General features: G+C 46.6%; 1 protein-coding gene across 9 annotated transcripts; it reads right to left on the bottom strand.

Annotated features, from left to right (window-relative positions):
• Positions 1–40: 40 nt before the first annotated feature.
• LOC118233735 (transcriptional-regulating factor 1) lies at positions 41–27019 on the bottom strand. Of its 9 annotated transcripts, XM_035429668.1 has the most exons (16): positions 26611–26807; positions 19751–19835; positions 17843–17891; positions 15984–17387; positions 15283–15326; positions 13381–13510; positions 10158–10434; positions 9203–9269; positions 8212–8348; positions 7715–7818; positions 7130–7205; positions 6292–6380; positions 4723–4866; positions 4210–4350; positions 2543–2763; positions 41–466 (listed from the first exon to the last, which is right to left on the bottom strand). In XM_035429668.1, exons 4-16 carry the CDS (start codon positions 17367–17369, stop codon positions 85–87), a joined length of 3198 nt encoding a protein of 1065 aa, XP_035285559.1. In that variant the 5' UTR covers positions 17370–17387; positions 17843–17891; positions 19751–19835; positions 26611–26807; the 3' UTR covers positions 41–84. The 9 variants fall into 9 exon arrangements, with proteins under 9 accessions (XP_035285559.1, XP_035285543.1, XP_035285552.1 ...); XM_035429652.1 differs by lacking the exon at positions 26611–26807 and adding an exon at positions 26900–27019 and having other exon boundaries at positions 15984–17891; XM_035429661.1 differs by having other exon boundaries at positions 15984–17886.
• Between the last annotated feature and the right edge of the window lie 971 nt (positions 27020–27990).

Below are 27990 nucleotides of genomic sequence, written 5' to 3'. Positions count from 1 at the left end.
AGAGTCCAAATCTGCAAAGACACAAGGATATGTTACCCCAGTGACGTCCCTTACAGAAGCGCAGGATCTGGAATAAACCACCAATCACAGCTCCTCCTTATTAAACTGCCCTGTTTCCATTTGTAACAGGGCATGCACTGGGAGGAAGGGGTCCTCTTCTTCTTCCTCCTCCTCTTCCTCCCTCTGGATACAGAAGGGTTCCTTAAGAGCCAGGAGGTTCGTGGGTGGAGGCACAGGGGCAGGTGTAGCGGGGTGGTTGGTGGGTGGAGGCACAGGGGCAGGTGTAGCGGGGTGGTTGGTGGGTGGAGGCACAGGGGCAGGTGTAGCGGGGTGGTTGGTGGGTGGAGGCACAGGGGCAGGTGTAGCGGGGTGGCTGAGAGGCCGCAGGTGGAGCCAGTCCTGGGGATCGTCCTGCTGCCGGTGGGTCTTCATGTGGGCGTTACGGCTCTTAATCTTAAAAAACACCCTGCGAGATGGAGGGGATTCACACTCACTTTAACACCACAAATCAACACTGTGCTTGCAATACTTCCATAATTTAACACCACAAATCAGCACTGTGCTTGCAGTACTTCTATAATATAACACCACAAATCAACACTGTGCTTGCAATACTTCTATAATTTAAGACCACAAATTAACACTGTGCTTGCAGTACTTCCACAATTTAACACCACAAATCAACACCGTGCTTGCAATACTTCTATAATTTAACACCACAAATCAACACTGTGCTTGCAGTACTTCCATAATTTAACACCACAAATCAACACTGTGCTTGCAGAACTTCTATAATTTAACGCTGTAAATCAACACTATGCTTGCAGTACTTCCATAATTTAACACCACAAATCAACACTGTGCTTGCAATACTTCCATAATTTAACACCACAATCAACACTGTGCTTGCAGTACTTCCATAATTTAACACCACAAATCAACACTGTGCTTGCAGAACTTCTATAATTTAATGCCGCAAATCAACACTGTGCTTGCAGTACTTCCATAATTTAACACCACAAATCCACACTGTGCTTGCAATACTTCCATAATTTAACACCACAAATCAACACTGTGCTTGCAATACTTCCATATTTTAACACCACAAATCAACACTGTGCTTGCAATACTTCCATAATTTAACACCACAAATCAACACTGTGCTTGCAGAACTTCTATAATTTAACGCCGCAAATCAACACTGTGCTTGCAATACTTCCATAATTTAACACCACAAATCAACACTGTGCTTGCAGTACTTCCATAATTTAACACCACAAAACAACACTGTGCAAGCAGTACTTCCCCAAATTAACACTCATCACTTTCAAAATCAAGTCCAAATTTCCAGTAAACATGTTCTATTAATTATGGTTATGGTTATACACTTTGTTGTACGTCGCTCTGGATAAGAGCGTCTGCCAAATGCCAGTAATGTAATGTAATGTAATGTAATTATCTTCTCAGCAAAATACATACTGGAGATGGAAAGCCTTATAACACATTATATACACATCAATATATAACACAGATTACTAACCCTAGCCCTAAACCTTATAACATATTATATGCACTTCAATATTTAATACAGATGCTCTGGATGGAAATATGCCACAGGGCTCAGCTTATGTTTATGACAGATCTTTCAACGCACTTGTCCCTGGTTACAGTTATACACTGTTGTACATCGCTCTGGATAAGAGCGTCTGCCAAATGCCTGTAATATAATGTGATGTAATCTTACGTTTATATAAGCTTTCACTATTTTCAATGCAGATCCAGTGTAAATGTAAAGATATTTGTTCCTTACTTATGTCCTAAATGAGGATATTTTTGTAACACTGAAAGCCTTTTTGTACGGTGGTATTAAACCTGCCCATATTATTAAAGCATTTACAGCAGTCTTTCTATAACTCTGAAACACTAACGCATCAAGACACTTCCTGTTCCATGTGTCAGAGACTTCCTGTTTTGTGTGCTTGTTTTCTGTTGGCTGAATGACGGGGGTCTAAACGGTGTACCTCAGCTTCAAACGCTGTGGCCGTTATTGCAAACTGACCACATCCTTTCTGTACGCGAGCGCTGAGCGGAACATCACTGCACTACTCGCTGGCCTGTTAGCACTGCTGATTAAGTTTGCGTCACGCAACTTAACAGCGCCAGACCTGGAGAGATATATTTCCAGACCAGCAAGTAAAGCTGCAACCTCATTACAGCACGGTTAGCTGCTCCTGGGGGTGAGGGGCCGAGCACAGACAGGGAGGCGTGAGCCAGCCACATCAGGGTGGCGGAATGAAGGGATCTAGCCGGGGTGCAGGGTTTTAATACTGACTGGAGGCATGAAGGCACAAATCCACTCACAGCAGTCTAGTGCCATATTGCAACAGGCAGCCAGTGAAGTGACATGTGGCAGTGCTGGGTTAGGGTTAGATAAGTGGCAGGGTGCTGGGTTAGGGTTAACCTAACCCAGGATGAATATCTGGTGTTTATTGGTGGGAAACACAGGAAGCGTTTCCATGATGACGGTAAAGACGTGACTCACTTCCCGCATTCCTTGCAGGGGAAGATGTGGGCGGGGCCTGCGTCAGCACTGCCGGGGGAGGGGGATCTGAGGGCGGAGCCTATGGTAGGCAGGGGGGCAGGGTCAAGGGCAGGCTGGAGGGGGGGGCTGGAGAGGATCCTCTCTGCTGGGGGCGTGGGGGCGGAGACTGTCCTGCTGCGGATCTGAGCTCGGCTGTTCAGGGCCTTCTGGGAGGACGAGGTCTGCAGAGGAACGCATGCAGAGACTGCGTTAGAGAACACGCCTGCAGCACAACACACAGCATACGACAGCCAATACACACCATCACACCACATAGTATACGACAGCCAATACACACCATCACAGCATAAAACAGCAATACACACCATCACACCACATAGCATACGACAGCCAATACACACCATCACACCACATAGCATACGACAGCCAATACACACCATCACACCACATAGCATACGACAGCCAATACACACTATCACAACACACAGCATACGACAGCCAATACACATCATCACAACACACAGCATAAAACAGCAATACACACCATCACACCACATAGCATACGACAGCCAATACACACCATCACACCATGTAGCATACGACAGCCAATACACACCATCACAACACGCAGCATACGACAGCCAATACACACCATCACAACACACAGCATACAACAGCCAATACACATCATCACAACACGCAGCATACGACAATCAATACACACCTTCACAACACACAGCATTCGACAGCAATACACACCATCACAACACGCAGCATACGACAGCCAAAACACACCATCACAACACACAGCATACGACAGCCAATACACATCATCATACCATGCAAAAGATCTTCATAGAACCTCACTCACACTATGCACAAGCATTCTGTACTAACAATACAGGAATTTTATCTCATATACTGTATATGAATACCAGTGAACGAATGCATTATTCCTTTTTATCTTTATATAAAGCTATAATGTTAGACAACTGAAACGACACAAAACTCCACTCATAGTGATAAACCTACTTTTTGATTTTTGTGTACAAATGGAATGATGAGGTGTTGGGTGCACAAGGGAGAAGGAGGCCACAGCACCACATGTGAGAAAGCTGTGACATTTCCACCAGTGCTGAGTCACAGAGCGTGAGGTCAGAGTCAGCCTGTGGACATGTGACTGCTTACACAATAACGGGCAGGAAGAGGGTGGGGCCTGTGGACATGTGACTGTTTGCACAGTAACGGGCAGGAAGAGGGTGGGGCCTGTGGACATGTGACTGCTTGCACAGTAACGGGCAGGAAGAGGGTGGGGCCTGTGGACATGTGACTGCTTACACAGTAACGGGCAGGAAGAGGGTGGGGCCTGCGGACATGTGACTGCTTGCACAGTAACGGGCAGGAAGAGGGTGGGGCCTGTGGACATGTGAATGCTTGTGCAGTAACAGGCAGGAAGAGGGTGGGGCCTGTGGACATGTGACTGCTTGTGCAGTAACGGGCAGGAAGAGGGTGGGGCCTGTGGACATGTGACTGCTTGCACAGTAACGGGCAGGAAGAGGGTGGGGCCTGTGGTAATGTGACTGCTTGTGCAGTAACGGGCAGGAAGAGGGTGGGGCCTGTGGTAATATGCGTCTTCCTTTGGTGTTTTCCATTGGTGAAATACTCACAGAAGCGCTGGCCAGAATGTCACAACTAAAGTCTCCAATCTCATTGGCTACTGGATTCTCCAAGCCAGTTGACCAGTAGGCACTGACTTCCTGTTTAATGCCATCTAGCTCCACAGATATAAGCTCCTCCTCCTGCACATCCTGAAAATAAGAAAGATACATCTCTCCCTCTCTCTCTCTGTCTCTCTCTCTCTCTCTCTATCTCTCTCCCTCGCTCTCACTCTCTCTGTCACACACACACACAAACAAACTGTAACTCTAAAATCCACACACACAAACACACAAAAACACATACATGCACACACACGCACACACACATACACACACACACGCACACATGCACGCACACATGCACACACATGCACACACACGCACACACATGCGCACTCACACACACACAGACGCACACGCAAACACACACACACACACACACAGACGCACACACACACCCATGCAAACACAGACGCACAGACACACACACACACACACACACAGAAATGATCATGGTCTCACCCGGCATTTGGGGGTGTGTACCCCAGTGATGGGCCCCAGGCTGGCTGGACGCACCTGTGCGTACCCCTCTCTCTTCCCCAGGCGAAGTCGCTTCTTCCAGGTGTAGTAATACTCCACACACTGCGAGACAGTCTTAGTCTTCACCTGTAACACACCTCACTGTCAGTAATACTCCACACACTGCGAGACAGTCTTAGTCTTCACCTGTAACACACCTCACTGTCAGTAATACTCCACACACTTCGAGACAGTCTTAGTCTTCACCTGTAACACACCTCACTGTCAGTAATACTCCACACACTGCGAGACAGTCTTAGTCTTCACCTGTAACACACCTCACTGTCAGTAATACTCCACACACTATGAGACAGTCTTAGTCTTCACCTGTAACACACCTCACTGTCAGTAATACTCCACACACTGTGAGACAGTCTTAGTCTTCACCTGTAACACACCTCACATCCATGGCCAGAGTAAAAGGCATTAATATCGCATCCATGGCCAGGGTAAAATACATTAATATCACATCCATGGCCAGTGTAAAATACATTAATATCACATCCATGGCCAATGTAAAAGACATTAATATCATATCCATGGCCAGGGTAAAAGGCATTGATATCACATCCATGGCCAGTGTAAAAGGCATTAATATCACATCCATGGCCAGTGTAAAAGACATTAACATCACATCCATGGCCAATGTAAAAGGCATTAATATCACATCCATGGCCAGAGTAAAAGGTATTAATATCACATCCATGGCCAGGGTAAAATACATTAATATCACATCCATGGCCAGGGTAAAATACATTAATATCACATCCATGGCCAGGGTAAAAGACATTAATATCACATCCATGGCCAGGGTAAAAGACATTCATATCATAGATGTCCTGCTGCAGGCTATATTTCCCTCTTTATACTTCATGCCATACATATGTATATGTATGGCATGCCATACATATGTGTGCCTGTATGTAGGACAGTCTGCTGTCTTTTCCAGATTACTTCCTGTACTAACAGAAAACTACATAGAACTAACAGGAAACCAGCCTATCATGCTATTTTAATGTTCTAAAAAAAATCTAAATTTCTAAAATGAATTATAATTCTAAAATTATTTACAGTTGAAATCGTTTCTCACGTACAAGATGGTGATTCAAATGTACAGTCACATTTCCCAGCATAACCCTTTCTAAGACCATACATGGAAGTTTTTTTTGACAAGTGACACTGCCATTTATTTTTTCCATGACATCATATCTTGCCTGTGTACTTACAGCTGACTCATTTCTGTAGAGTACAGTATAGAAGCACATTTCCTCTTTAAACGAGCTTTCTGCGAAGGCTTACTCAGGTCAGAGAACAGCCATCACCCACAGCTCAAGCCCAGCTTCCTGACCTGGCCTGGACTCACTCATAACTGATGCAACTGATGCAATTTCTCAAAAACTCTGAATTTCAATGGCGAGAACTGACAAGTGCAGTTCATGGCAAATAAGAACATTAACTTTATACATTTAGAAAAATATTGAATTTATATTTAATTATTAAAACAGAAAGTACCATTTTTTGTATGAGGAAGAAGTCCTTATTGTGCAGGATAAAGGCTCTGTTCAGCTGTTTCTTCTCCACAAGCGTCCAGTTATCAGATCCTGTGTGCAGCCAAACACGCACACACACACACACACACACACACACACACACACATACACACACACAAACACGCACGCACACACACACACACACACACACACACACAGATGCACACACTCACACACACACACACACACACACAGATGCACACACGCACACACACACACACACACACACAGACCAAGCACACACACACAAACACACATGCACAAACAGTTACATTTTTGTGTGCACCATTTTACCATTTTATGAACGACAAGCCTAGATGGGCTGAATAATAATAATAATAATAATAATAATAATACTTTATTTCATTATTCATTATTATTCATTACATTCATTTGGCATAGCACCTTTATATGTGACCAGTGATACCAACACATTCAAACTAATAAAAAGTGAATATTACAAATGCATCCAGCATCCACCAAATCTCATAAGCGATAAACACAAACAGCAAAACTAAGCCCCACTGCCCAGAATCAAACCCCGACTGTGCCAGTGCTAACTGTGCCAGTACAGACTGTGCCAGGGCTGACTGTGACAGGGAAGACTGTGTCAGTGCTAACTGTGCCAGTACCAACTGTGTCAGTGCCAGCTGTGCCAATGTAGAATGTGTCAGGGCCAATGGTGGCGAGCAGCTCCACAGGGTGACACATAACTGGCACATCCATGAGTGTTCATATACATTGGGTGTTCAACATTAGGACTGTAGGTATGGTGTGCAGGTGAGAGAAGCACCACACACCTGCGTAGTGGTAGTATGCTAAGGGGTTAGACTTGTGTCTCACAGGTTTCTGCATGAGCAGCCTGTCTAGTGTGGCCTGCGGAAAGAAGAGATTACAGTTCAGTCCTCATCATACCTGAACCCAGGTCAGCTTCCTCCTCATCACACCTGAACCCAGGTCAGCTTCCTCCTCATCACACCTGAACCCAGGTCAGCTTACTCCTCATCACACCTGAACCCAGGTCAGCTTACTCCTCATCACACCTGAACCCAGGTCAGCTTCCTCCTCATCACACCTGAACCCAGGTCAGCTTCCTCCTCATCACACCTGAACCCAGGTCAGCTTACTCCTCATCACACCTGAACCCAGGTCAGCTTCCTCCTCATCACACCTGAACCCAGGTCAGCTTACTCCTCATCACACCTGAACCCAGGTCAGCTTACTCCTCATCACACCTGAACCCAGGTCAGCTTCCTCCTCATCACACCTGAACCCAGGTCAGCTTACTCCTCATCACACCTGAACCCAGGTCAGCTTACTCCTCATCACACCTGTATTCAACCTGAGGTGAAGTGAGCCCAGAGAGGGAAGAGTGTGTTTCTCACCAGGAGGTCTCCCCTGCACTCGAACAGGCAGTGGAGAGCAAACTCTGTGTTAGTCCCGCCTCCGGGCAGGATGCTGGAGCATGCCATGTTCAACAAGGCATCTACTGAGAGAGAGAGAGAGAGAAAGAGGGAGTGAGAGAAAGGGAAAGAGGGGGGAGAGAGAGGGAGAGGGAGAGAGAGAGAGAGGAAGTGAGAGAAAGGGAAAGGGGGGGAGAGAGAGGGAGAGGGAGAGAGAGAAGGAGAGAGGGAGAGAGAGTGAGATTGGGAGGGGGGAGAGAGACAGGGAGAGGGGGATAGATAGAGGGAGGGAGTGTGAGAGAGAGAGAGAGGTAGAGAGAGAGAGAGAGAGGGAGGGAGAGAGAGAGAGTAAGAGAGTGAGAGAGGGAGGGGGGGAGACACACACAGTGTAAAAGCAGATCTAACTGAAGGCAGGGGCAGGGCAGGGTGGGGCAAGGGGCAGGGCAGTGTGGGGCAGGGGGCAGGGCAGGGGGAGTTACCTCTCTGCTTGGTTGGGATTTCCTGGACCCCCTGGGGGGACCAGAGCAGTTGGGCCTTTTGGGAATCCCTGTCTATGTGGGACACTCTCTGCAGCTCAGGAATCACAGCCTGGAACTGCAGCCCAATATTGATCTGCCTATAACAACAAAACAGGAGAACCACAGGTAAGACACAGGTGAGTCACAGGTGAACCATAGTGAGACAGCAAAGCCACAGCTGAGTCACAGTGAGAGAAGTGAGCCACAGGTGTGCTACAGTGGGGCAGGTGTGTTACAGTGATGCAGGTGTGCTACAGTGAGACAGGCCTGCTATTACATTACAGGCATTTAGCAGATGCTCTTATCCAGAGCGACTTACATTGTATCCAATTATACAGCTGGATATATACTGGAGCAATGCAGGTTAAGTACCTTGCTGAACCTGCGACCTTTATGTTACAAGACCAACACCTTAGCCATTATACTACACTGCCGCCGGGGGGGCAGGTGTGCTACAGTGAGACAGGTGTGTTACAAAGATAAAGGTGTGCTACAGTGAGGCAGGTGTGCTACAAAGATACAGGTGTGCTACAGTGAGGCAGGTGTGCTACGAAGATAAAGGTGTGCTACAGTGAGGCAGGTGTGTTACAAAGATACAGGTGTGCTACAGTGAGGCAGGTGTGCTACGAAGATACAGGTGTGCTACAGTGAGGCAGGTGTACTACGAAGATACAGGTGTGCTACAGTGAGGCAGGTGTGCTACAAAGATACAGGTGTGCTACAGTGAGGCAGGTGTACTACGAAGATACAGGTGTGCTACAGTGAGGCAGGTGTACTACGAAGATACAGGTGTGCTACAGTGAGGCAGGTGTGCTAGGAAGATACAGGTGTGCTACAGTGAGGCAGGTGTGCTAGGAAGATACAGGTGTGCTACAGTGAGGCAGGTGTGCTAAAGTGACACAGGGGAATCAGAGTGGCAGAGTGAAGAGGTAGCACAAGGGGAGGGGCTTACGGCTTGATCTGCACCAGCTTCTCTTCGGAGCTCATAATCTCCCTTTTAACGCTGCTGTCCAAGCTACCTATTAAACACGCACAAACACTCCCTTATACCTGTGCTGAAGCAACTGTGTGACAGTTAACTCACACATGGAGATCTGTGAAGTACACACACTTAACTCACACACAGGAATCTAAAATATATACTTAACTCACACACGGGAATCTAAAATATACACTTAACTCACACACGGGAATCTAAAATATACACTTAACTCACACACGGGAATCTCAAATATACACTTAACTCACACAGAAATCTAAAATATATACTTAACTCACACGGGAATCTAAAATATAGACTTAACTCACACACAGGAATCTAAATATACACTTAACTCACACACATGAATCTAAAATATATGCCTAACTCACACGGGAATCTAAAATATAGACTTAACTCACACACAGGAATCTAAAATATATGCTTAACTTACACAGAGGAATCTGTGAAGTACACACACGGGAATCTAACATATACACTTAACTCACACACGGGAATCTAAAATATACACTTATCTCACACACAGGAATCTACAATATATACTTAACTCACACACTGGAACATCATAAGCACACACAAAGCAGTTATAATGTGGGTGTAATTAATGATATACAGTGAATCTCTGTCCAATTACAATGAGTAATTGGACAGAGGCAGGAGTAACCAATTATGTACAGCACTGCATAACAAAGTTACCAAGAGTAACCGAATAGTGTAACTGACAGATGAAACAGGTATAACCTACAGGTGTAGCTTTCAGGTGCAGCTGACAAGAGTATCTGACAGGTATAGCTGCAGGTCTAACTGAGTAGTGTAGCTGGAAGGTCAAGTCTGCACTGATGTAAGGGACAGATGCAGTTGGCAGGTATATCTGACAGGTGTGGCTGATGGGGGTGTGGTCACTCACTGGTCCTGGTGAGCAGTACTCGAGGGGGGGAGAGGGTGGGAGATGTACCAGGGGGCGGGGCTCCTGGGCAGATGTTGTTGAACAGCCCAGAGCCGTGGCGGGTGGGGCAAAGCATGGGGGGCGGAGTGTAGGGCGGGGCCTGTCCCAGCAGGGCGGGTGAGCGCAGCAGGCTCTGGAACAGCACCGCGCCATTGGAGGAGGCGCTGATGAGTGGCACAGAGCGGGAACGGCTCCTCTTCTCCGGCCCCGCCCCTGAGCCACACCCCATTTTTAATGGCTGTGTGAACAAGACAGGAGAGACAATGTGACCTCATAATAAGTCAATGTGACATCACAATCAGCCAATGTGACATCACAGCTGTGTTGGCTACAGATCACAGTCATTTAGCAGGTGCACAATGCAAACAAAGAGCAAAGAGCAGAGGATGACAGGCAAGCCTGCAGTCAGTAGAGATCTGATAAGAAGCAATAGGCTCAATAGGAATGAAGAATTACAGAGAGGGGAATGGGAGCAGATATCACGTTTCATTTTAAGCCCGTTATCACCCAACTGCTACATTACTTTCTCATTACTTCTTTGAAGACAGAGCGGCAGTATAGTGGTGGGGGGAGGGGGTGGGATGGGTCACTCACAGAGGGAAGAGCACAAAGCAGGATCTGTTCAGAAATGAGTGGCTTCAAACAGCTCTTTTCCAAGTGCATGAGGTCACTTCCTTGGTGGGGCCAGAGAGGACAGTTGCTAGAGGCAGGCTGCAGCTTTGCAAGCTCAGACACAGGTATGACAAAGGGGAGGGCAGACTCCACCTCCTCACACAACTCAGTGGCGCCCCCTGTCTGCTCACAGATCAAATCAATCCCCCTTAATATAGTACAGATATAACCTGTTATGACGAAATGCGCATTCAACCTGCTCAGTAGTGAGTAATGTACCGAGTAGTGGCTGAGTTACTCCAGTACTACTAGTGGCATTAGTACTCCATTACTATTAATATATCAACACCCTGGCATTAGTACTCCATTACTATTAATATATCAACACCCTGGCATTAGTACTCCATTACTATTAATATATCAACACCCTGGCATTAGTACTCCATTACTATTAATATATCAACACCCTGGCATTAGTACTCCATTACTATTATTACTGTCAGCACAATAGAACACTGAAGTATTGTTGTCATTTCGGTGGTTCCAGATCACTTCCAGTTCTTTTTTTTGCCTGTGGGAAAAATTAATAGTATTTTTGGTTCCTGTAAACCTGTATTATCAGCACAATCTAGTAAAATAAATATATCCATGCTTTAAAGCTGTTACAAACTACTTTAACAGTAAAGACATCCATATTAAATCGAAAGGTCTTAAGCAAAATAGAGTTGGGATCGGACGTAGTTCTAGGCGATCATTTTCTACCCTTATTCGTTTTCCCGTTAGTTTGGCAAGGCGATAGTACCTGGAAGTCCTTATTTGGGTGCACGTTTTGCATCGCACTTTGGTGGTCTATACTCTGACATTAATACTCCATGACTATTACTACTATTAGTACTCTAGTAACCTCCCGTGTGTTCTGTGTACACACACAGCACACTCACTTCTGTAATACACACTGAGAATGAACACTGGGTTCTGCTGGCTCCATAACAGTGTGAAGTGCATTTTCCTGGCACTCACACTGTAAGAAGGCCAATCATTTCCTAGAGGTACAGGGTGATGCCCCTGGTGAATGGGGTGCCTTTCAGGATGAGCTGAACGGAACAAAATCCAGAATTTATGCAATATTCCGAATGACTTCCAGTTTTCCACTTTCTCATAAAAAGCATGAGCCTGACTCACAGAGATCACTTAATGGATTCCTGTCCTGTTCCTTCTCCACATTCCCAAAGCTGAGAGGCTCTGCACAGCGAAAGCAGGCTGTACTGGTCACATGTGGAGACCCAACACTCCATCCAGTGACTTTATATTGCTGATAGGATTTCTGTGATCACCGCATGCAAACACGCCCCTTACTGTTTAGTGCATGACCCAACCCCTGTTCCCGCACAGCCACACCCCCCCATCTGAACAAAGCACCACCCTCACTGCTTTGGGCACACCCCCACCCCATCTCACCGCTTTGGGCACACCCCCACCCCATCTCACTGCTTTGGGCACACCCCCACCCCATCTCACCACTTTGGGCACACCCCCACCCCATCTCACCGCTTTGGGCGGGACCCCACCCCATCTCACCGCTTTGGGCACACCCCCACCCCATCTCACCGCTTTGGGCACACCCCCACGCCATCTCACCGCTTTGGGCACACCCCCACCCCATCTCACCGCTTTGGGCACACCCCCACCCCATCTCACCGCTTGGGGCACACCCCCACCCCATCTCACCGCTTGGGGCACACCCCCACCCCATCTCACCGCTTTGGGCACACCCCCACCCCATCTCACCGCTTTGGGCACACCCCCACCCCATCTCACCGCTTTGGGCACACCCCCACCCCATCTCACCGCTTGGGGCACACCCCCACCCCATCTCACCGCTTGGGGCACACCCCCACCCCATCTCACCGCTTTGGGCGGGACCCCCACCCCATCTCACCGCTTTGGGCACACCCCCACCCCATCTCACCGCTTTGGGCGGGACCCCCACCCCATCTCACCGCTTTGGGCACACCCCCACCCCATCTCACCGCTTTGGGCACACCCCCACCCCATCTCACCGCTTTGGGCACACCCCCACCCCATCTCACCGCTTTGGGCACACCCCCACCCCATCTCACCGCTTTGGGCGGGACCCCACCCCATCTCACCGCTTTGGGCACACCCCCACCCCATCTCACCGCTTTGGGCACACCCCCACCCCATCTCACCGCTTGGGGCACACCCCCACCCCATCTCACCGCTTTGGGCACACCCCCACCCCATCTCACCGCTTTGGGCGGGACCCCGCCCCATCTCACCGCTTTGGGCGGGACCCCACCCCATCTCACCGCTTTGGGCACACCCCCACACCCCCACCCCATCTCACCGCTTTGGGCACACCCCCACACCCCCACCCCATCTCACCGCTTTGGGCACACCCCCACACCCCCACCCCATCTCACCGCTTTGGGCACACCCCCACACCCCCACCCCATCTCACCGCTTTGGGCGGGACCCCGCCCCATCTCACCGCTTTGGGCACACCCCCGCCCCATCTCACCGCTTTGGGCGGGACCCCACCCCATCTCACCGTTTTGGGCGGGACCCCGCCCCCGTGAGAGCGCATGTGGCCGTTTAGAGCCGGCAGACTCTTAAACTCCTTCTGACATAGAGAGCACAGCAGCCTGGGGACGTCTGTCTCCATCAGCTTCACCAGCACACTGTGAGGACCCCAGAGACACAATGAGCACAGCAATGCCGACATGATACACAATACACAAACACTACACACTGCACACTGCACACACTACACACACTGCACACTGTGAGGACCCCAGAGACACAATGAGCACAGCAATGCCGACATGATACACAATACACAAACACTACACACTGCACACTGCACACACTACACACACTGCACACTGTGAGGACCCCAGAGACACAATGAGCACAGCAATACCGACACGATACACAATACACAAACACTACACACTGCACACTGCACACTGTGAGGACCCCAGAGACACAATGAGCACAGCAATGCCGACATGATACACAATACACAAACACTACACACTGCACACTGCACACACTACACACTGCACACTGTGAGGACCCCAGAGACACAATGAGCACAGCAATGCCGACATGATACACAATACACAAACACTACACACTGCACACTGCACACACTACACACTGCACACTGTGAGGACCCCAGAGACACAATGAGCACAGCAATGCCGACATGATACACAATACACAAACACTACACACTGCACACACTACACACACTGCACACTGTGAGGACCCCAGAGACACAATGAGCACAGCAATACCGACACGATACACAATACACAAACACTACACACTGCACACTGCACACTGTGAGGACCCCAGAGACACAATGAGCACAGCAATACCGACACGATACACAATACACAAACACTACACACTGCACACTGTGAGGACTCCAGAGACACAATGAGCACAGCAATACCGACACGATACACAATACACAAACACTACACACTGCACACACTGCACACTGTGAGGACCCCAGAGACACAATGAGCACTGCAATACCGATACACATGATACACAATACACAAACACTACACACTGCACACATTACACACACTGCACACTACACACTGCACGAACACTACACACACAATACACACTACGCACTTCACAAAAACCATACACATAATACACTCTTTACATATACACATAATACGCTCTATACAAACACTATACACACTACACAGTACACACACAATACACACTAAGCACCCACAACATGCACTATACACACACTATATACATATAATACACACTATGCACACACACTACACACACACTACAGACACATGAAAAAACACAATACACACATACTACACACTGCACACACTACAGACACATAATACATACTGTACACCCACAGAATGCACTACACAAACACTATGCTCATAATACACACTATACACACACACTGTATACATCACACATCACAGACATATTATACATATTATACACACTATAAGCACATATGCGCACTATACACACACCACACACTACACGCACATTATATACACATGATACACTACACACAATGCATGAGCACACACTATACACACAATGCACATACAATAAACAAACACTATACACACATGATACACACTACACACACAAGAAATATACTATACACACAACAAACACACCGTATATATATGCACACTATACACATACAACAAACACACAGAATAAACACACAACAAATATACATGAACAGACACATACTCCAAACACTAATATACACAATATAAATACATGGAAAAAATGTTTCATAAACATATAATCCAGATATGATCTTATATAAAAGATGTGTTATAGAAACATGTAAACAAACTCTTCCATTACCTGCCACACAAACAGATAATTAACACAATTATCATTGTAGATTGAAAAAACAGGGTGAATACTGTACCTGTGATCCTGATACAGTTCCTGCTCCGGGACTGATGAGAACACCTTAAGAAGAGGTAAAGAGAGTGTTATACAGCTCCACACACACATATCTTTATACTTTAATTTTATTTCCACACTGCATACAGAAATAATCCTATATTTCTCAATCACGTGAAGTTTGAGGAAACAGCAGGTGTGACTCAGGTGAGCAGAGAGAAGAGCAGGTGTGACTCAGGTGAGCAGAGAGAAGAGCAGGTGTGACTCAGGTGAGCAGAGAGAAGAGCAGGTGTGGCTCAGGTGAGCAGAGAGAAGAGCAGGTGTGACTCAAATGAGCAGAGACAAGAGCAGGTGTGACTCAGGTGAGCAGGGAGAAGAGCACGTGTGACTCAGGTGAGCAGGTAGAAGAGCAGGTGGGGCTCAAGTGAGCAGGCAGAAGAGCACGTGTGACTCAGGTGAGCAGGGAGAAGAGCAGGTGTGACTCAGCTGAGCAGGGAGAAGAGCAGGTGTGACTCAGGTGAGCAGAGAGAAGAGCAGGCGTGACTCAGCTGAGCAGGGAGAAGAGCAGGTGTGACTCAGGTGAGCAGAGAGAAGAGCAGGCGTGACTCAGGTGAGCAGGTAGAAGAGCAGGTGGGACTCAGGTGAGCAGGGAGAAGAGCAGGTAAATAACAGAAGGAAGCTCCAGACATGTGAGCCAGTGAGGCTGTAGTTGTGCATTGGTACCTGCCGCCACTGGGGGGCGCTGGGCGAGCAGCACTGGGGCTGGGCGGCACCATGGAAGTCCATCTCTGACCTGAGATTCTGGTGCCGCGGGCTGTGAGTGGCGGCTGCAAGCAGGGGGTGTGGCTGGCAGAAGGAGGGGTTTGGATCCACAGGGCTCAGATGGGCGGGGCTAAGCAGGGCGGGGCAGAGCAGGGTGGGGCACCTGGAGTCGGAGCAGGACTGCTCGCAGGAGAGGGGCTCAGACTCCTTCAGCATCTGCACCTGCTGCTGTGCCTGGAAACTGCTTGGCTGAGGAGTCTGCTGGTGGTTCTGGTTCTGGTTCAGGTGGTGGTTCTGGTTTTGGTTTTGGTGGTGGTTCTGGTAGTAAAAGTGAGTGCGCGGGATTGAGGGGGTAGGGTCAGGTTGAGAATAGAGCTGGAAGTTACAGACCTGACTGTATGAGGAGGAGAAGGGTGGAGACAGTTGGGTGGAGTGGGTGTTCTGATGGGCGGGGTTAGCAAATGGGTGTGCCGAGTTATTGTGTGTTTGGGTGGGATTTGTGGTTTGGGGGATGGAGTTAACTGTAGGGTGGGAGGCGTTTGAGTTTTGGGGGATGGAGATTGCTGTTGAGTGGGAGGGGTTTGAGGTTTGAGTGGCAGGGTTTGCTGTTGAGTGGGAGGGGTTTGAGGTTTGAGTGGCAGGGTTTGCTGTTGGGCCGGAATACAGGAGATAGTTCATCTCCTGGTGCTGCTGCAGGGGGCAGTACTGTTCCTGCAGCAGGTATCCATGCGGCAGCTGTACAGCATCCTGTGCACTGAGGGTATGTCTCTGGTCACAGCTGCTCATTTGCTCAGACTCCAACTCTGGGCATGTCTGCTGGGCCCCCATTGGCTGAATCTCTGTTTGCTGGGGTCTGTGGGTTAGGAGCTGCTGAAGGAATACATCAGAGGGTGTGGTCAGACAGAAAGGGAGGGGCATGTCCAGACTGGGGGCGGAGCTTCGGAACATGCAGAGATTGTGACTGGCGAAGGCGCTGGAGAAGGAGTCCAGCCTCTGCAGGGCACTGCTGCCCTGGGGCAGGGCACTGAGCTGGTAACCCTCTCTGGGGCTGCTCTTACTCTGCGCCAGGGTGCCCCCTGCAGGCTGGGAGTCCCACACAGGAGCTGCAGATTTCCCAGCAAGCCTGAGCAACGGGCTCCCGGGTGGGGGTGGGGCTACTCCAGTAGCATAGGGGCTCTCAGGGGCAGAGAAGCTGGGGTAGAAGGGTGGGGATGACTGATGCAGCTCAGTGGAGCCCCCAGTGGACAGATAGCTGTGGCACAGTGCTGTGGGGTCATGCTGTGGGAAATAGTTGCCATCCAGGTACCCCATGGTGGGCGGGGCTGGGTAGAATGGCTGCTCTGTCATACTGAACACCTGGATGTTCTGCTTAGAAAACAGAGTTGATCATCTTTCATACAGATATGAAACTGCAGACGCTGTTGAAGTAACACACTGAACACTGTCACAGAGATTGTTACAGAAACACACTGAACATTGTTACAGAGATTGTTACAGTGACACACCGAACACCGTTACAGACACTGTTACAGAAACACACTGAACACTGTTACAGACACTGTTACAGAAACACACTGAACACTGTTGCAGACACTGTTACAGAAACACACTGAACACTGTTACAGAGATTGTTACAGTGACACATTGAACACTGTTACAGAGATTGTTACAGTGACACACTGAACACTGCTACTGAGTTGCTGGCTTTCTGTCTTTGGCAGACCATAGTCAGATCTTGAAGGGGGTGGGGAGGAACAGCGCGTGGCAGGGCGTGACAAGGCAGGACAGGGCTGTGCTTCCAGGTGTATGTGAACGATTACCCTGCTTCATGATGGAGTATTCAGACTTCCTGCCATGATCATCACTGTCCTGCCACACAGAACACAACACTATCAGAGAACAAACTCACTTTCTTCACTCAGCACAGTTCAGTAAGACATATTTCCCCATTCGACTCAGTGTGTTATGCCTATATGTGTGTGTGTGTGTTTGTGCATATGTGTGTGTTTGTGTGTGTATGTGTATGTGTATGTGTATGGGAGAGTATGTCTGTGTGTATGCATGTGTGTGAGAGTGTGTTAGTGAGAGAGAGAGAGAAAGAGAGTGAGAGAAAGGGAAAGAGAAAGAGAGAGAAGGGGGGAGAGAACCTTTTCAATCAAGAACAGTATGAATGCTAATTTATCTCAGCAGACAGGCAGTCAATTTCATCTGTAATAAATGTGCTCTCAGGCATGATGAGCCTCATGAAGTCACAGCGTGCAGCCAATCAACTTGGGCGGAATGAAATGGCCAGACACAGATGAGCATTATGGGAGTTTGGGGATTTGACCAGGACACCAGCGAATGGCAGAAATAAACCATGTTAAACAGGGAAGAACCATAAGTCAGGTTGCATGGCAAAGTATGCCAAACTGTACCAAACCAGCCATTCTGTGCTCAACTGTGCCAAACCAGACTGTCCAAGCCAAACTGTGCAAAACCAGACTGTCCAAGCCAAACTGTGCCAAACCAGACTATTCATGCCAAACTGTGCCAAACCAGCCATTCTGTGCTCAACTGTGCCAAACCAGACTGTCCAAGCTAAACTGTGCCAAACCAGACTGTCCAAGCCAAACTGTGCAAAACCAGACTGTCCAAGCTAAACTGTGCCAAACCAGACTACCCATGCCAAACTGTGTCAAACCAGCCATTCTGTACTCAGCTGTGCCAAACCAGACTATCCATGCCAAACTGTGCCAAACCAGCCATTCTGTGCTCAACTGTGCCAAACCAGACTGTCCATGGCAAACTGTGCCAAACCAGCCATTCTGAGCTCAACTGTGCCAAAACAGACTGTCCAAGCCAAACTGTGCCAAACCAGACTATCCATTCCAGACTGTGCCAAACCAACCATTCTGTACTCAGCTGTGCCAAACCAGACTATCCATGCCAAACTGTGCCAACCAGCGATTCTGTGCTCAACTGTGCCAAACCAGCCAACCATGCTCAACCATGGGGTATGAGTGAGCAATGACAGGACCTTTCACAAGAGCTGTTAGAACTGGAAGAGAACAGCACTGGGAGAGAGAGAGCAACTCTGACACAGAACAGCACTGCGAGAGAAGAAGAGCAGCACTGGCACAGAGCAGCACTGTGAGAGAAAGCAGCACCGAGAGAGAGAGAGAGCAGCACTGGAAATGAGAAGCACTGGAGGAAGAGAGCAACACTGGGAGAGAGAGCAGCACTGGGACAGAACAGTCCCTAAGAGCAGCACTGGACACGAGCAGCACTGGAGAAAGAGAGCAACACTGGGAGAGAGAGAGCAGCACTGGGAAAGAATGGTCCCTAAGAGCAGCAATGGAAACAAGCAGGTCTGGAAATGAGCAGTGTTGGAAATGAGCAGGTCTGGAAAGGAGCAGCTCTGGGTGAGATAGTACCTCTGGAAATGAGAAGCAGTGGAAATGAGCAGCTCTGGGAGAGAGCAGTGGTGGAAATGAGCAGCTCTGGGAGAGAGCAGTAGTGGACATGAGCAGCTCTAGGACAGAAAGTAGCTCTGGAAATGATCAGCAGTGGAAATGAGCAGCTCAGGAAATGAGAAGCAATGGAAATGAGCAGCGCTGGGAGAGAGAGTAGATCAGGAAATGATCAGCAGTGGAAATGAGCAGCAGTGGAAATGAGCAGTATATTCAGTGTAGTTTCTGTTTCGGCATTGATGGCCGAGTGGAGGGAGGTCCCGGAAATGCAGTCACCTCTCTCTGTGCGATGAGGCTTCCTGAATATGACCACAATCTATTCTGTCATCCTTTTCTTCTTTTCGAGTAGCTTTCACTTTTCCTGTTATACAAAAAGTATTTTTAAACAGTATTTATTATATTACACTACCATTTCTAATTTAAATATGTTATCCATTGGCCTCGTATCTATGCTTTTTCAGTGAGAGAGTCAAAGACAGGCTTGTTTAATTTGATAGTTAGTTTAGCCTGTATCTGCTGCACAGTGCCTGGGGGCTAGGGTTAGGTTCATTTGTGGGGGAAGCAGGCAGTCTGTTTGGTGTATTTCTGTGGCCTCTGTGATATCACTTCCTCCAGAGTGATGATTGATGGCATTTTTCTCTCTGCTCAGAGCAAAGGCACCACATAAAAACTCAAAAACTTAAACAGACTACAGGCACTGATAACGTCACAGCCAATACATTAGATGCTGTGGTGATAATTACTGCAAACAAGTACATTTCAAGCATTTAGCAAAGTTAGCAACTGTTTTCATTCCTTCTACACAATTCATACAGCTGGGCATTAACTGGGGTAAGTCAGGGCATTAACTGGGGTAAGTCAGGGAATTTACTGAGGTAAGTCAGGGTATTTACTGAAGTAAGGCAGGCAGTGCCCCTTCCTGCTCAGACCTCTCACACTGGCACACCAAGCTGTGATTGGCACCGCCCATTCCTGCCTTCAGAGAACGATCACACCACACACTCAGACCAGACCTCCCTGTTCAACATCATCCCACCAGCTATCTGTCTGTCCTTCTGAGTCCCTGATAACTCCTCCACTTCTCCATTCCAATCCCCAAATGGCGGAGCAACCTTCAGCAAGGCAGATTCACTGGCTGTCTTCCTCAAATGTCTCAAAACTCATCTTTTCACATTAGACCTCTATGTTTCTATTTAAATCGATGTTTTGATCTATTAATGGGCACATATGATGAAGTTCACTCATTCCAATGCTTTGCGTGGGCTGTAGACTCTTGTGTTAGTGTAACATTGTGAGAGTTGTGAATTTGTTTGATAAGAGGTTTTAGGTGTTGCTGAGATAATAAACGGGTAAATATGAACAAGTTTTTCAATGGAGAAAAAAGACATCGCTTGAGTCAACTAATCATCTTTTACCTGCTAATTTATTATCGTACCCTCTCTGGAATATGGGGAAGTGGGGACCACGCACGTTTATGTAAATCACAGAACAATGGCTAAGAAGACGGGTGCAAGCAGTTCAGTTCTAGACAGTAAATTTACAAACAAATCTGTACCCCTGCGTCGTAAGGATCCAGCCATCCAAAATCTCAGCTTAGCAGGACATTTCTTCACTAGCCATACTCTAAATGAGATGGAGTACAATTCTGGGTTAGCCTCCAATTTACTACCAAAACCAGGCACAGTTCCATCTGTTCAAGACTGCAGATGTCCATTGATTTAAGCTGGCGGCATCTAACTAATGGAGTTTTACTGAAGCAAAATTGTGATTTACTGAAAATAAGGGTGATTTACTCATGGGTGTAATGGAGCTGCTGCATAATTCACAAATCTAAAAGTCACACACACACCTACACAAACATGCACACATGTATGCACACGCCATGCAGCGGACGATGTACACACACACCTACACAAACATGCACACACGTATGTACACACCATGCTGCGGACGATGTACACACACACCTACACAAACATGCACACACGTATGTACACACCATGCTGCGGACGACGTACACACACCTACACAAACATACACACGCGTGTGTAAACACCATGCTGCGGACGATGTACACATACACCTACACGAACATGCACACACGTATGTACACACCATGCTGCGGACGGTGTACACACACACCTACACAAACATGCACACACGTAGACGAGTTAGCTGAGCTGGGAATACTGCAGGGATACAGAACTCTCTGAGTTAGCACAGCTGGAATACTGCAGGGATACAGTACTCTCGGAGTTAGCTGAGCTGGGAATACTGCAGGGATACAGAACTCTCTGAGAGTACTGTATCAGAGACTCTGAGTTAGCTGAGCTGGGAATACTGCAGGGATACAGTACTCTCTGAGTTAGCTGAGATGGGAATACTGCAGGGATACAGTACTCTCTGAGTTAGCTGAGCTGGGAATACTGCAGGGATACAGTACTCTCTGAGTTAGCTGAGATGGGAATACTGCAGGGATACAGTACTCTCTGAGTTAGCTGAGCTGGGAATACTTCAGGGATACAGTACTCTCTGAGTTAGCTGAGCTGGGAATACTGCAGGGATACAGTACTATCTGAGTTAGCAGAGCTGGGAATACTTCATGGATACAGCACTCTCTGAGTTAACAGAGCTGGGAATACTGCAGGGATACAGTACTCTCTGAGTTATCTGAGCTGGGAATACTGCAGGGATACAGAACTCTCTGAGTTAGCAGAGCTGGGAATACTTCATGGATACAACACTCTCTGAGTTAACAGAGCTGGGAATACTGCAGGGATACAGTACTCTCTGAGTTAGCAGAGCTGGGAATACTGCAGGGATACAGTTCTCTCTGAGTTAGCAGAGCTGGGAATACTGCAGGGATACAGTATTCTCTGAGTTAGCTGAGCTGGGAATACTGCAGGGATACAGTACTCTCTGAGTTAGCTGAGCTGGGGATACTGCAGGGATACAGTACTCTCTGAGTTAGCTGAGCTGGGAATACTGCAGGGATACAGTACTCTCTGAGTTAGCTGAGCTGGGAATACTGCAGGGATACAGTACTCTCTGAGTTAGCTGAGCTGGGAATACTGCAGGGATACAGTACTCTCTGAGTTAGCAGAACTGTAAAGTGTCTCTAGTGTGAGTGACTGAAACTAGCTGTGAAACATGACAGCTCTCAATCTATCTTTTTAACCACATTAGAAAGGTGAACTCACATTACTTGCAATGGTGATAATCTAGCAGGTACAGAGAAAAACCGTTAGACCACACTACATAACACGCACTTTCCCCACTATTACTGTTTCAACACATTATTTCACAATGCAATTTCAGCTGTTTCTCAGGATCGTGTGGTTATTATTTGCATACGTCCCTTACTGAACACCACCAGCTTCACACCAGAACACCATCAGCTTCACACCAGAACACACCTGAACACCATCAACTTCACAACCAGAGGCAGCATTGTGTTCACTCAGGGCAAGAGCATGTAATGAATAATAAAGTAAAAATAAATCAGGTTTCCATAGTAATTCTATGTGCTATGTATAATATGAATAAGTCTAATGTGTACTATACGTGTGGAACGTAACCACAGCAGAGTAACCACCAAGCCACACCCTTCCATGTGCAATGTCACAGAAACAAGGAGTTCTGGGAGTTTAAGAAAACCCACTGCCACGACAAAGCAGAGATGAAGCATTTCCATCTTAAGTCCAGCGGAGGATTTTTCGTCAGAGAGATGGGGCCAGTTCTTCTATGACTGCAGCCCTAAATTTACAGCGCTGACAGACATCTGATTCACAGGAACACATATTGCAGATGCTAATGCTTGTTAACAATCATCTGCGCGTACTGCCAGCAGTAAGGCCAGAATGGCTACCAAATCAGAGTAAATGTACATTGTGTCACTTATGAGAGCAGTTTGCATGCACGCACACACACACACACCACACACACATATACAGACAGGTGACAAATTAAAGGAAAAACCAACATAAAGTGTCTTAATAATGTGTTGGGCCACCACAAGCCACCTTGGCATAGTCTCTACAAGTCTGTGGAACTCCACTGGAACACCATTCTTCCAAAAGATATTCCCTCATTTGGTGTTTTGATGGTGGTGGTGGAGAGCGCTGTCTAACATGTAAGTCCAAAAACTCCCATAGGTGTTCAACTGGGTCATGATATGGTGACTGCAAAGACCATAGCATATGCTCAAGCCATTTAGTGACCCCTCATGCCCAGTGGATGGGGGTTTTGTCATCCTGGAAGAGACTACTCCTATCAGGATAGAAATGTTTCATCATAGAATAAAAGTGATAACTCAGAATAACTTTGTATTGATTTGCAGTGACCCTTCCCTCTACAGGGGCAAGTGGACCCCAACCATGCCAGGAATATGCCCTAAACAGCATAACAGAGCCACTGGACCCCCTCACTGTAGGCGTCAAGCATTCAGGCCTGTACCATTCTCTTGGTGTACGCCACACATGCACTCGCCCACTTGCCAAGAATATGGTAAATGATGACTCATCTGACCATATCACTTTTTTCCACATCCTTGTAGACCAGTGCCTATGGTTTTTGCACCACTGAACTCTCAAATGTGCATTCGTCTTTGTAATGATTTGTAATCTATGCACTGAAACTCTACTGTAATATCCCTCACTATGTAATTGTCAATGGACTGTTCTTGCTGACACAGTTTGATCATGTCCAGCATTGACATTCTCAGTCACCTGAGGAAGAGCTGCTCTTCTGTTTTTCCTTACATAACGCACTAATGCACAAGCATCACGATCATCAACTGTGCTGTTTCGACCACAATTTCCGACCCTATTCAGTGATGTCTTTCCCCTAGATCTGAATACAGATGTTACTTTAGTCATTGTTCCTATTGAAACACTAGCCAGTTGAGCAGTCTTTATGACTGAAGCTCCTGCCATCCGTCCCCCAATAATGAACCCTCTTTCAAAGTCACTGAGATCTTTTCCTCTTGCCGTCTTGACCCAAAATCAAGGTCACCTGGTCCTGCTCAGCATTTTTATACATGCCACAGAGCATGATAGGATGTTAATTGCTTAATTGTATCATGCAGTGCACCTGTATGGAAGCATGTGCACTCGTTATGTTTCTCCACTCATTTATTCAGGTTTTTCCTTTAATTTGTCACCAGTCTGTATGTACACACCTTTGAAACTGTCTTCACATTCCTGAGTCAAAACATACATTTTCACATTTTATATTAATTTAAATAATATAGTATAATGCCAGCCTTATTTCTGCAGAGCTTAAATTGTTTACACTTTTTAAAAGAATAATATTCTGATTTCTTTCTGAGACTGAAAAAAAAACATGTAAAGAAAGGCTAAAATGCTAAACCTACAGTCTGTGTTTATAATCCTAAAGCCTGTTTCTAAACTGGTAACCTGTGTTTCCAATCATACAGCCTGTGTTTCTAAACATGAAGCCTGTGTTTCTAAACCTGTAACCTGTGTTTCCAATCATATAGCCTGTGTTTCTAAACATGAAGCCTGTGTTTCTACACCTGTGTTTCTAATCCTACAGTCTGTTTCTAAACATGCAGCCTGTGTTTCTAATCCTACAGTCTGTGTTTCTAATCCTACAGTTTGTGTTTCTAAACCTTTGTTTCTAAAACTTCAGCCTGTGTTTATAAACCGGCATCCTGTTTTTCCTGTAATAAAAATGTAAACATATAAACACTAACTCATACAAAATGTGTATAGAATGAAACATTGGTCTGTCCACAAACATATTTTTCTAGTTCTTTCTCAACAGTCATTGATGAACAGTTTTTTTAAATTAGGTATAATAGGATAAACAAAGAAACTTGACCACAGATTGAATTTGTATGAAGGGACCCCAAAGTAATCTCTGTTATACTTGAATCCAGCCACAGCAGATTACCTGCTTTAGTTGCCAACATTATTCTTTGTAAGTCTTTCAATGTTTTTCGAGACCGAGCAGTAATACTTATACGGGGAAAAAAATGCTTTTGCTTAGCTAGGTTTCGTTGTGTAGATTTTAATGTGCGTCTTATTCACAGAAATGTGAAGCTGTTGATGTAAAACAAATCTTGTTTCTCCACTCATTACACCCTGGCGCCCTCCTAAAATAGCAGATTTCAGAGGAACGGTGAATGATTGAGCTCAGCCCGCAGCGCAACAGGTTTGCGCACATCAAGGGCCTTCCAAACATGACACACTGAATATATGACCAAAATACTCTCATACTGGCTGAACAACACATTTCTTCAACATATGAAGCAAAGTGTGAAGTTAGGTGATGGGGAGGAAAAACAATAGTAGTTAAATTGTGCTTTAGGGTCCGGCCGGGGATCCCTGAAAACGGACATTGCTGTACTGCAGTACTGATATTGCATTCCGAACGTTTTCATATACATTATCTTACGCTCACTTCTGTTTTAACGCGCAGCTAACAGTTACTCGACACTTTACAACACGACGTCATAGCTTTCACGTGGACACAAACGTTCCGAAGTGATCACTCATCAATTTAGTTATTAGCAAAGGAACAGCCTATTCCTGAGTTTTGATGAATAAGGGCCATGCGATGATTGTGAGATTTTCACTATATTGCTACAAACTTAAATTTTCAAAACTATAATATTGACGCTATTGACTCCAGCAGGATCCCGCTAAACGGGGCTATGGAAAGTGTAGCTCATCCTGGGCGCAGCTTTGCAGGAAATTTAGCGATAGCCAGCAGTGTCGCTTCACTTCGATCGCGCACCGCCTGCCTGACAGGGCCAGTTAGGCTGCGCGTGTTCAGAACACGCACGTACAGATGCATATGCACAGAAAAGTGCACTCCGCTTAACATTACACTTCACAGTTTAAAGGGTGACATTATGGTCCGTAACATAATGTCATGCACTGAAGACTATAGCGTTGACACCTGTCTCCACCCCTCCCATTTACCTGAGCTTTACACGGCACTGGCACATTAACCTTTAATCGCTCTAAAATCACTATTCATAACAGAAACATAACAGCATCGGCTCAAATGTATCCATCTCGAGGCCATACATAGAGGGGAAAGACACATTTCTTCCTGTAAGATTTAGAGAATACGAACCATCTTGCAACCAAAATTGGCCAACATACCTTCTGAAGACGCACATGCAGAGAAAAGTGCAATAGATCACACTGAAGACAGGAAATTCTGGGTTTTATCAACGGCACAATTCAGCTGTGCAGTTCCATTTAAAGATATAACTAAAGAGCCGCGGGAGATTTATGTGACCAGCAAGATCCCTCTGCTGGATATTTTGCGTTATGCCGCATAACTACAGTCCTGTAAACAAATATGAATCCGCCACAAAACAGCGTCAGTAAATTAGTACATTTCGCAAGTCGCATTTTCAATGCAGGAGTTAAACGTGAGTATTGTTACCTTTGGCATGAAAAATGTCAGTAGAAATGTGGTCCTGTCTTTCATTAAAGACAGTTAATGTCTTTTAAAGATAATGACACGAATCCTTCCGCGCTTTGGTAGACTGTTCGAAGAGCAGGAAGTATGAACGAAAAGTTATACATCCCTCCCGCTCACCGTGTATTTAGAATGGCCTGTTTATACGCAGAAGTGTATATGGCATTTTCACTTCATGGTATGCCAGCGATTTTCCTTTCGTTGCGCTGCTCTTCGGCGGTTTGTCCCGAGTAAATGAATGGTATAGTATACTGGAGCAGAGAATGCGTGCAAATTCCCGTTCAGGGCATATTCTAGAGCAGGGGTGCAGAATCTTATCCGAAGAGGGTCGGTGTGGGTGTAGGTTCTTGTTTTAGCCCAGCATTTACACACATTATTATACTTATCAAGGTCTGGCCCTTTTCGGATAAATATTGACACCTCAGTTTTAAAACACTTAACATGCTTAACGAAGCTTGATAAGCTAACCCTAACCCTAACCCCAAACAATGAGCTAGAAACCGCGTTATTTGTACTGATGAGGCTTAGCATGAGTACCAACTGTGTGCAAAAAGGACGAGAAATTATTTTCACAGAATTGCATTTTATGGCATTACACTTCGCTTTTTTATGTACGGCATCCCATGCTCACATCATCACTCGCTCACCATGATCGCTTGGCCTCGAGAGAAATCTCCCAAATAATATGTAATATCATCTTTGTGCTGCAGAACTTAACATTATGAAATAACACTTACTATTGTTAATGTGCTTCCACAAAACATAAAGACGTCTCAATGAAACATTTTACAAATTCGCTGATTTAATTCATTCTGACTGTTTCCAGCCGCAAGGTGTCGGTGCTACATTGGAAATACGGAACGCTCTGCTAGGAAATTTTGTCGAACTGAATCTTTCATTACGAAGCGTTCTTTTCCTTCAAAAACTTTCTGGGAGGCTTTGTGCCCATACACAAGCCTCTCAGAAAGAACAACATATTTCCTACAGTATTGACGAAAAAGCTACAAAGAGAAAACTTCAAATTGTTTATTGTCTCTACACTGGTTGCATGTGAA

The sequence above is a fragment of the Anguilla anguilla genome, chromosome 1, assembly GCF_013347855.1.
Source record: "Anguilla anguilla isolate fAngAng1 chromosome 1, fAngAng1.pri, whole genome shotgun sequence".
Classification (NCBI taxonomy): domain Eukaryota; kingdom Metazoa; phylum Chordata; class Actinopteri; order Anguilliformes; family Anguillidae; genus Anguilla; species Anguilla anguilla.
This window is presented reverse-complemented; position numbering and strand designations above follow the sequence as displayed.

Bases quoted from the DNA above. Each gene is read 5' to 3' on its own strand.
- LOC118233735 (XM_035429625.1), bottom strand. The intron at 15,327-15,983 runs GTACCAATGCAC...CCTCTTCTTAAG, and splicing joins GCGCCCCCCAGTGGCGGCAG to GTGTTCTCATCAGTCCCGGA. The intron at 7,819-8,211 runs GTAACTCCCCCT...TCTCTCTCTCAG, and splicing joins AATCCCAACCAAGCAGAGAG to TAGATGCCTTGTTGAACATG.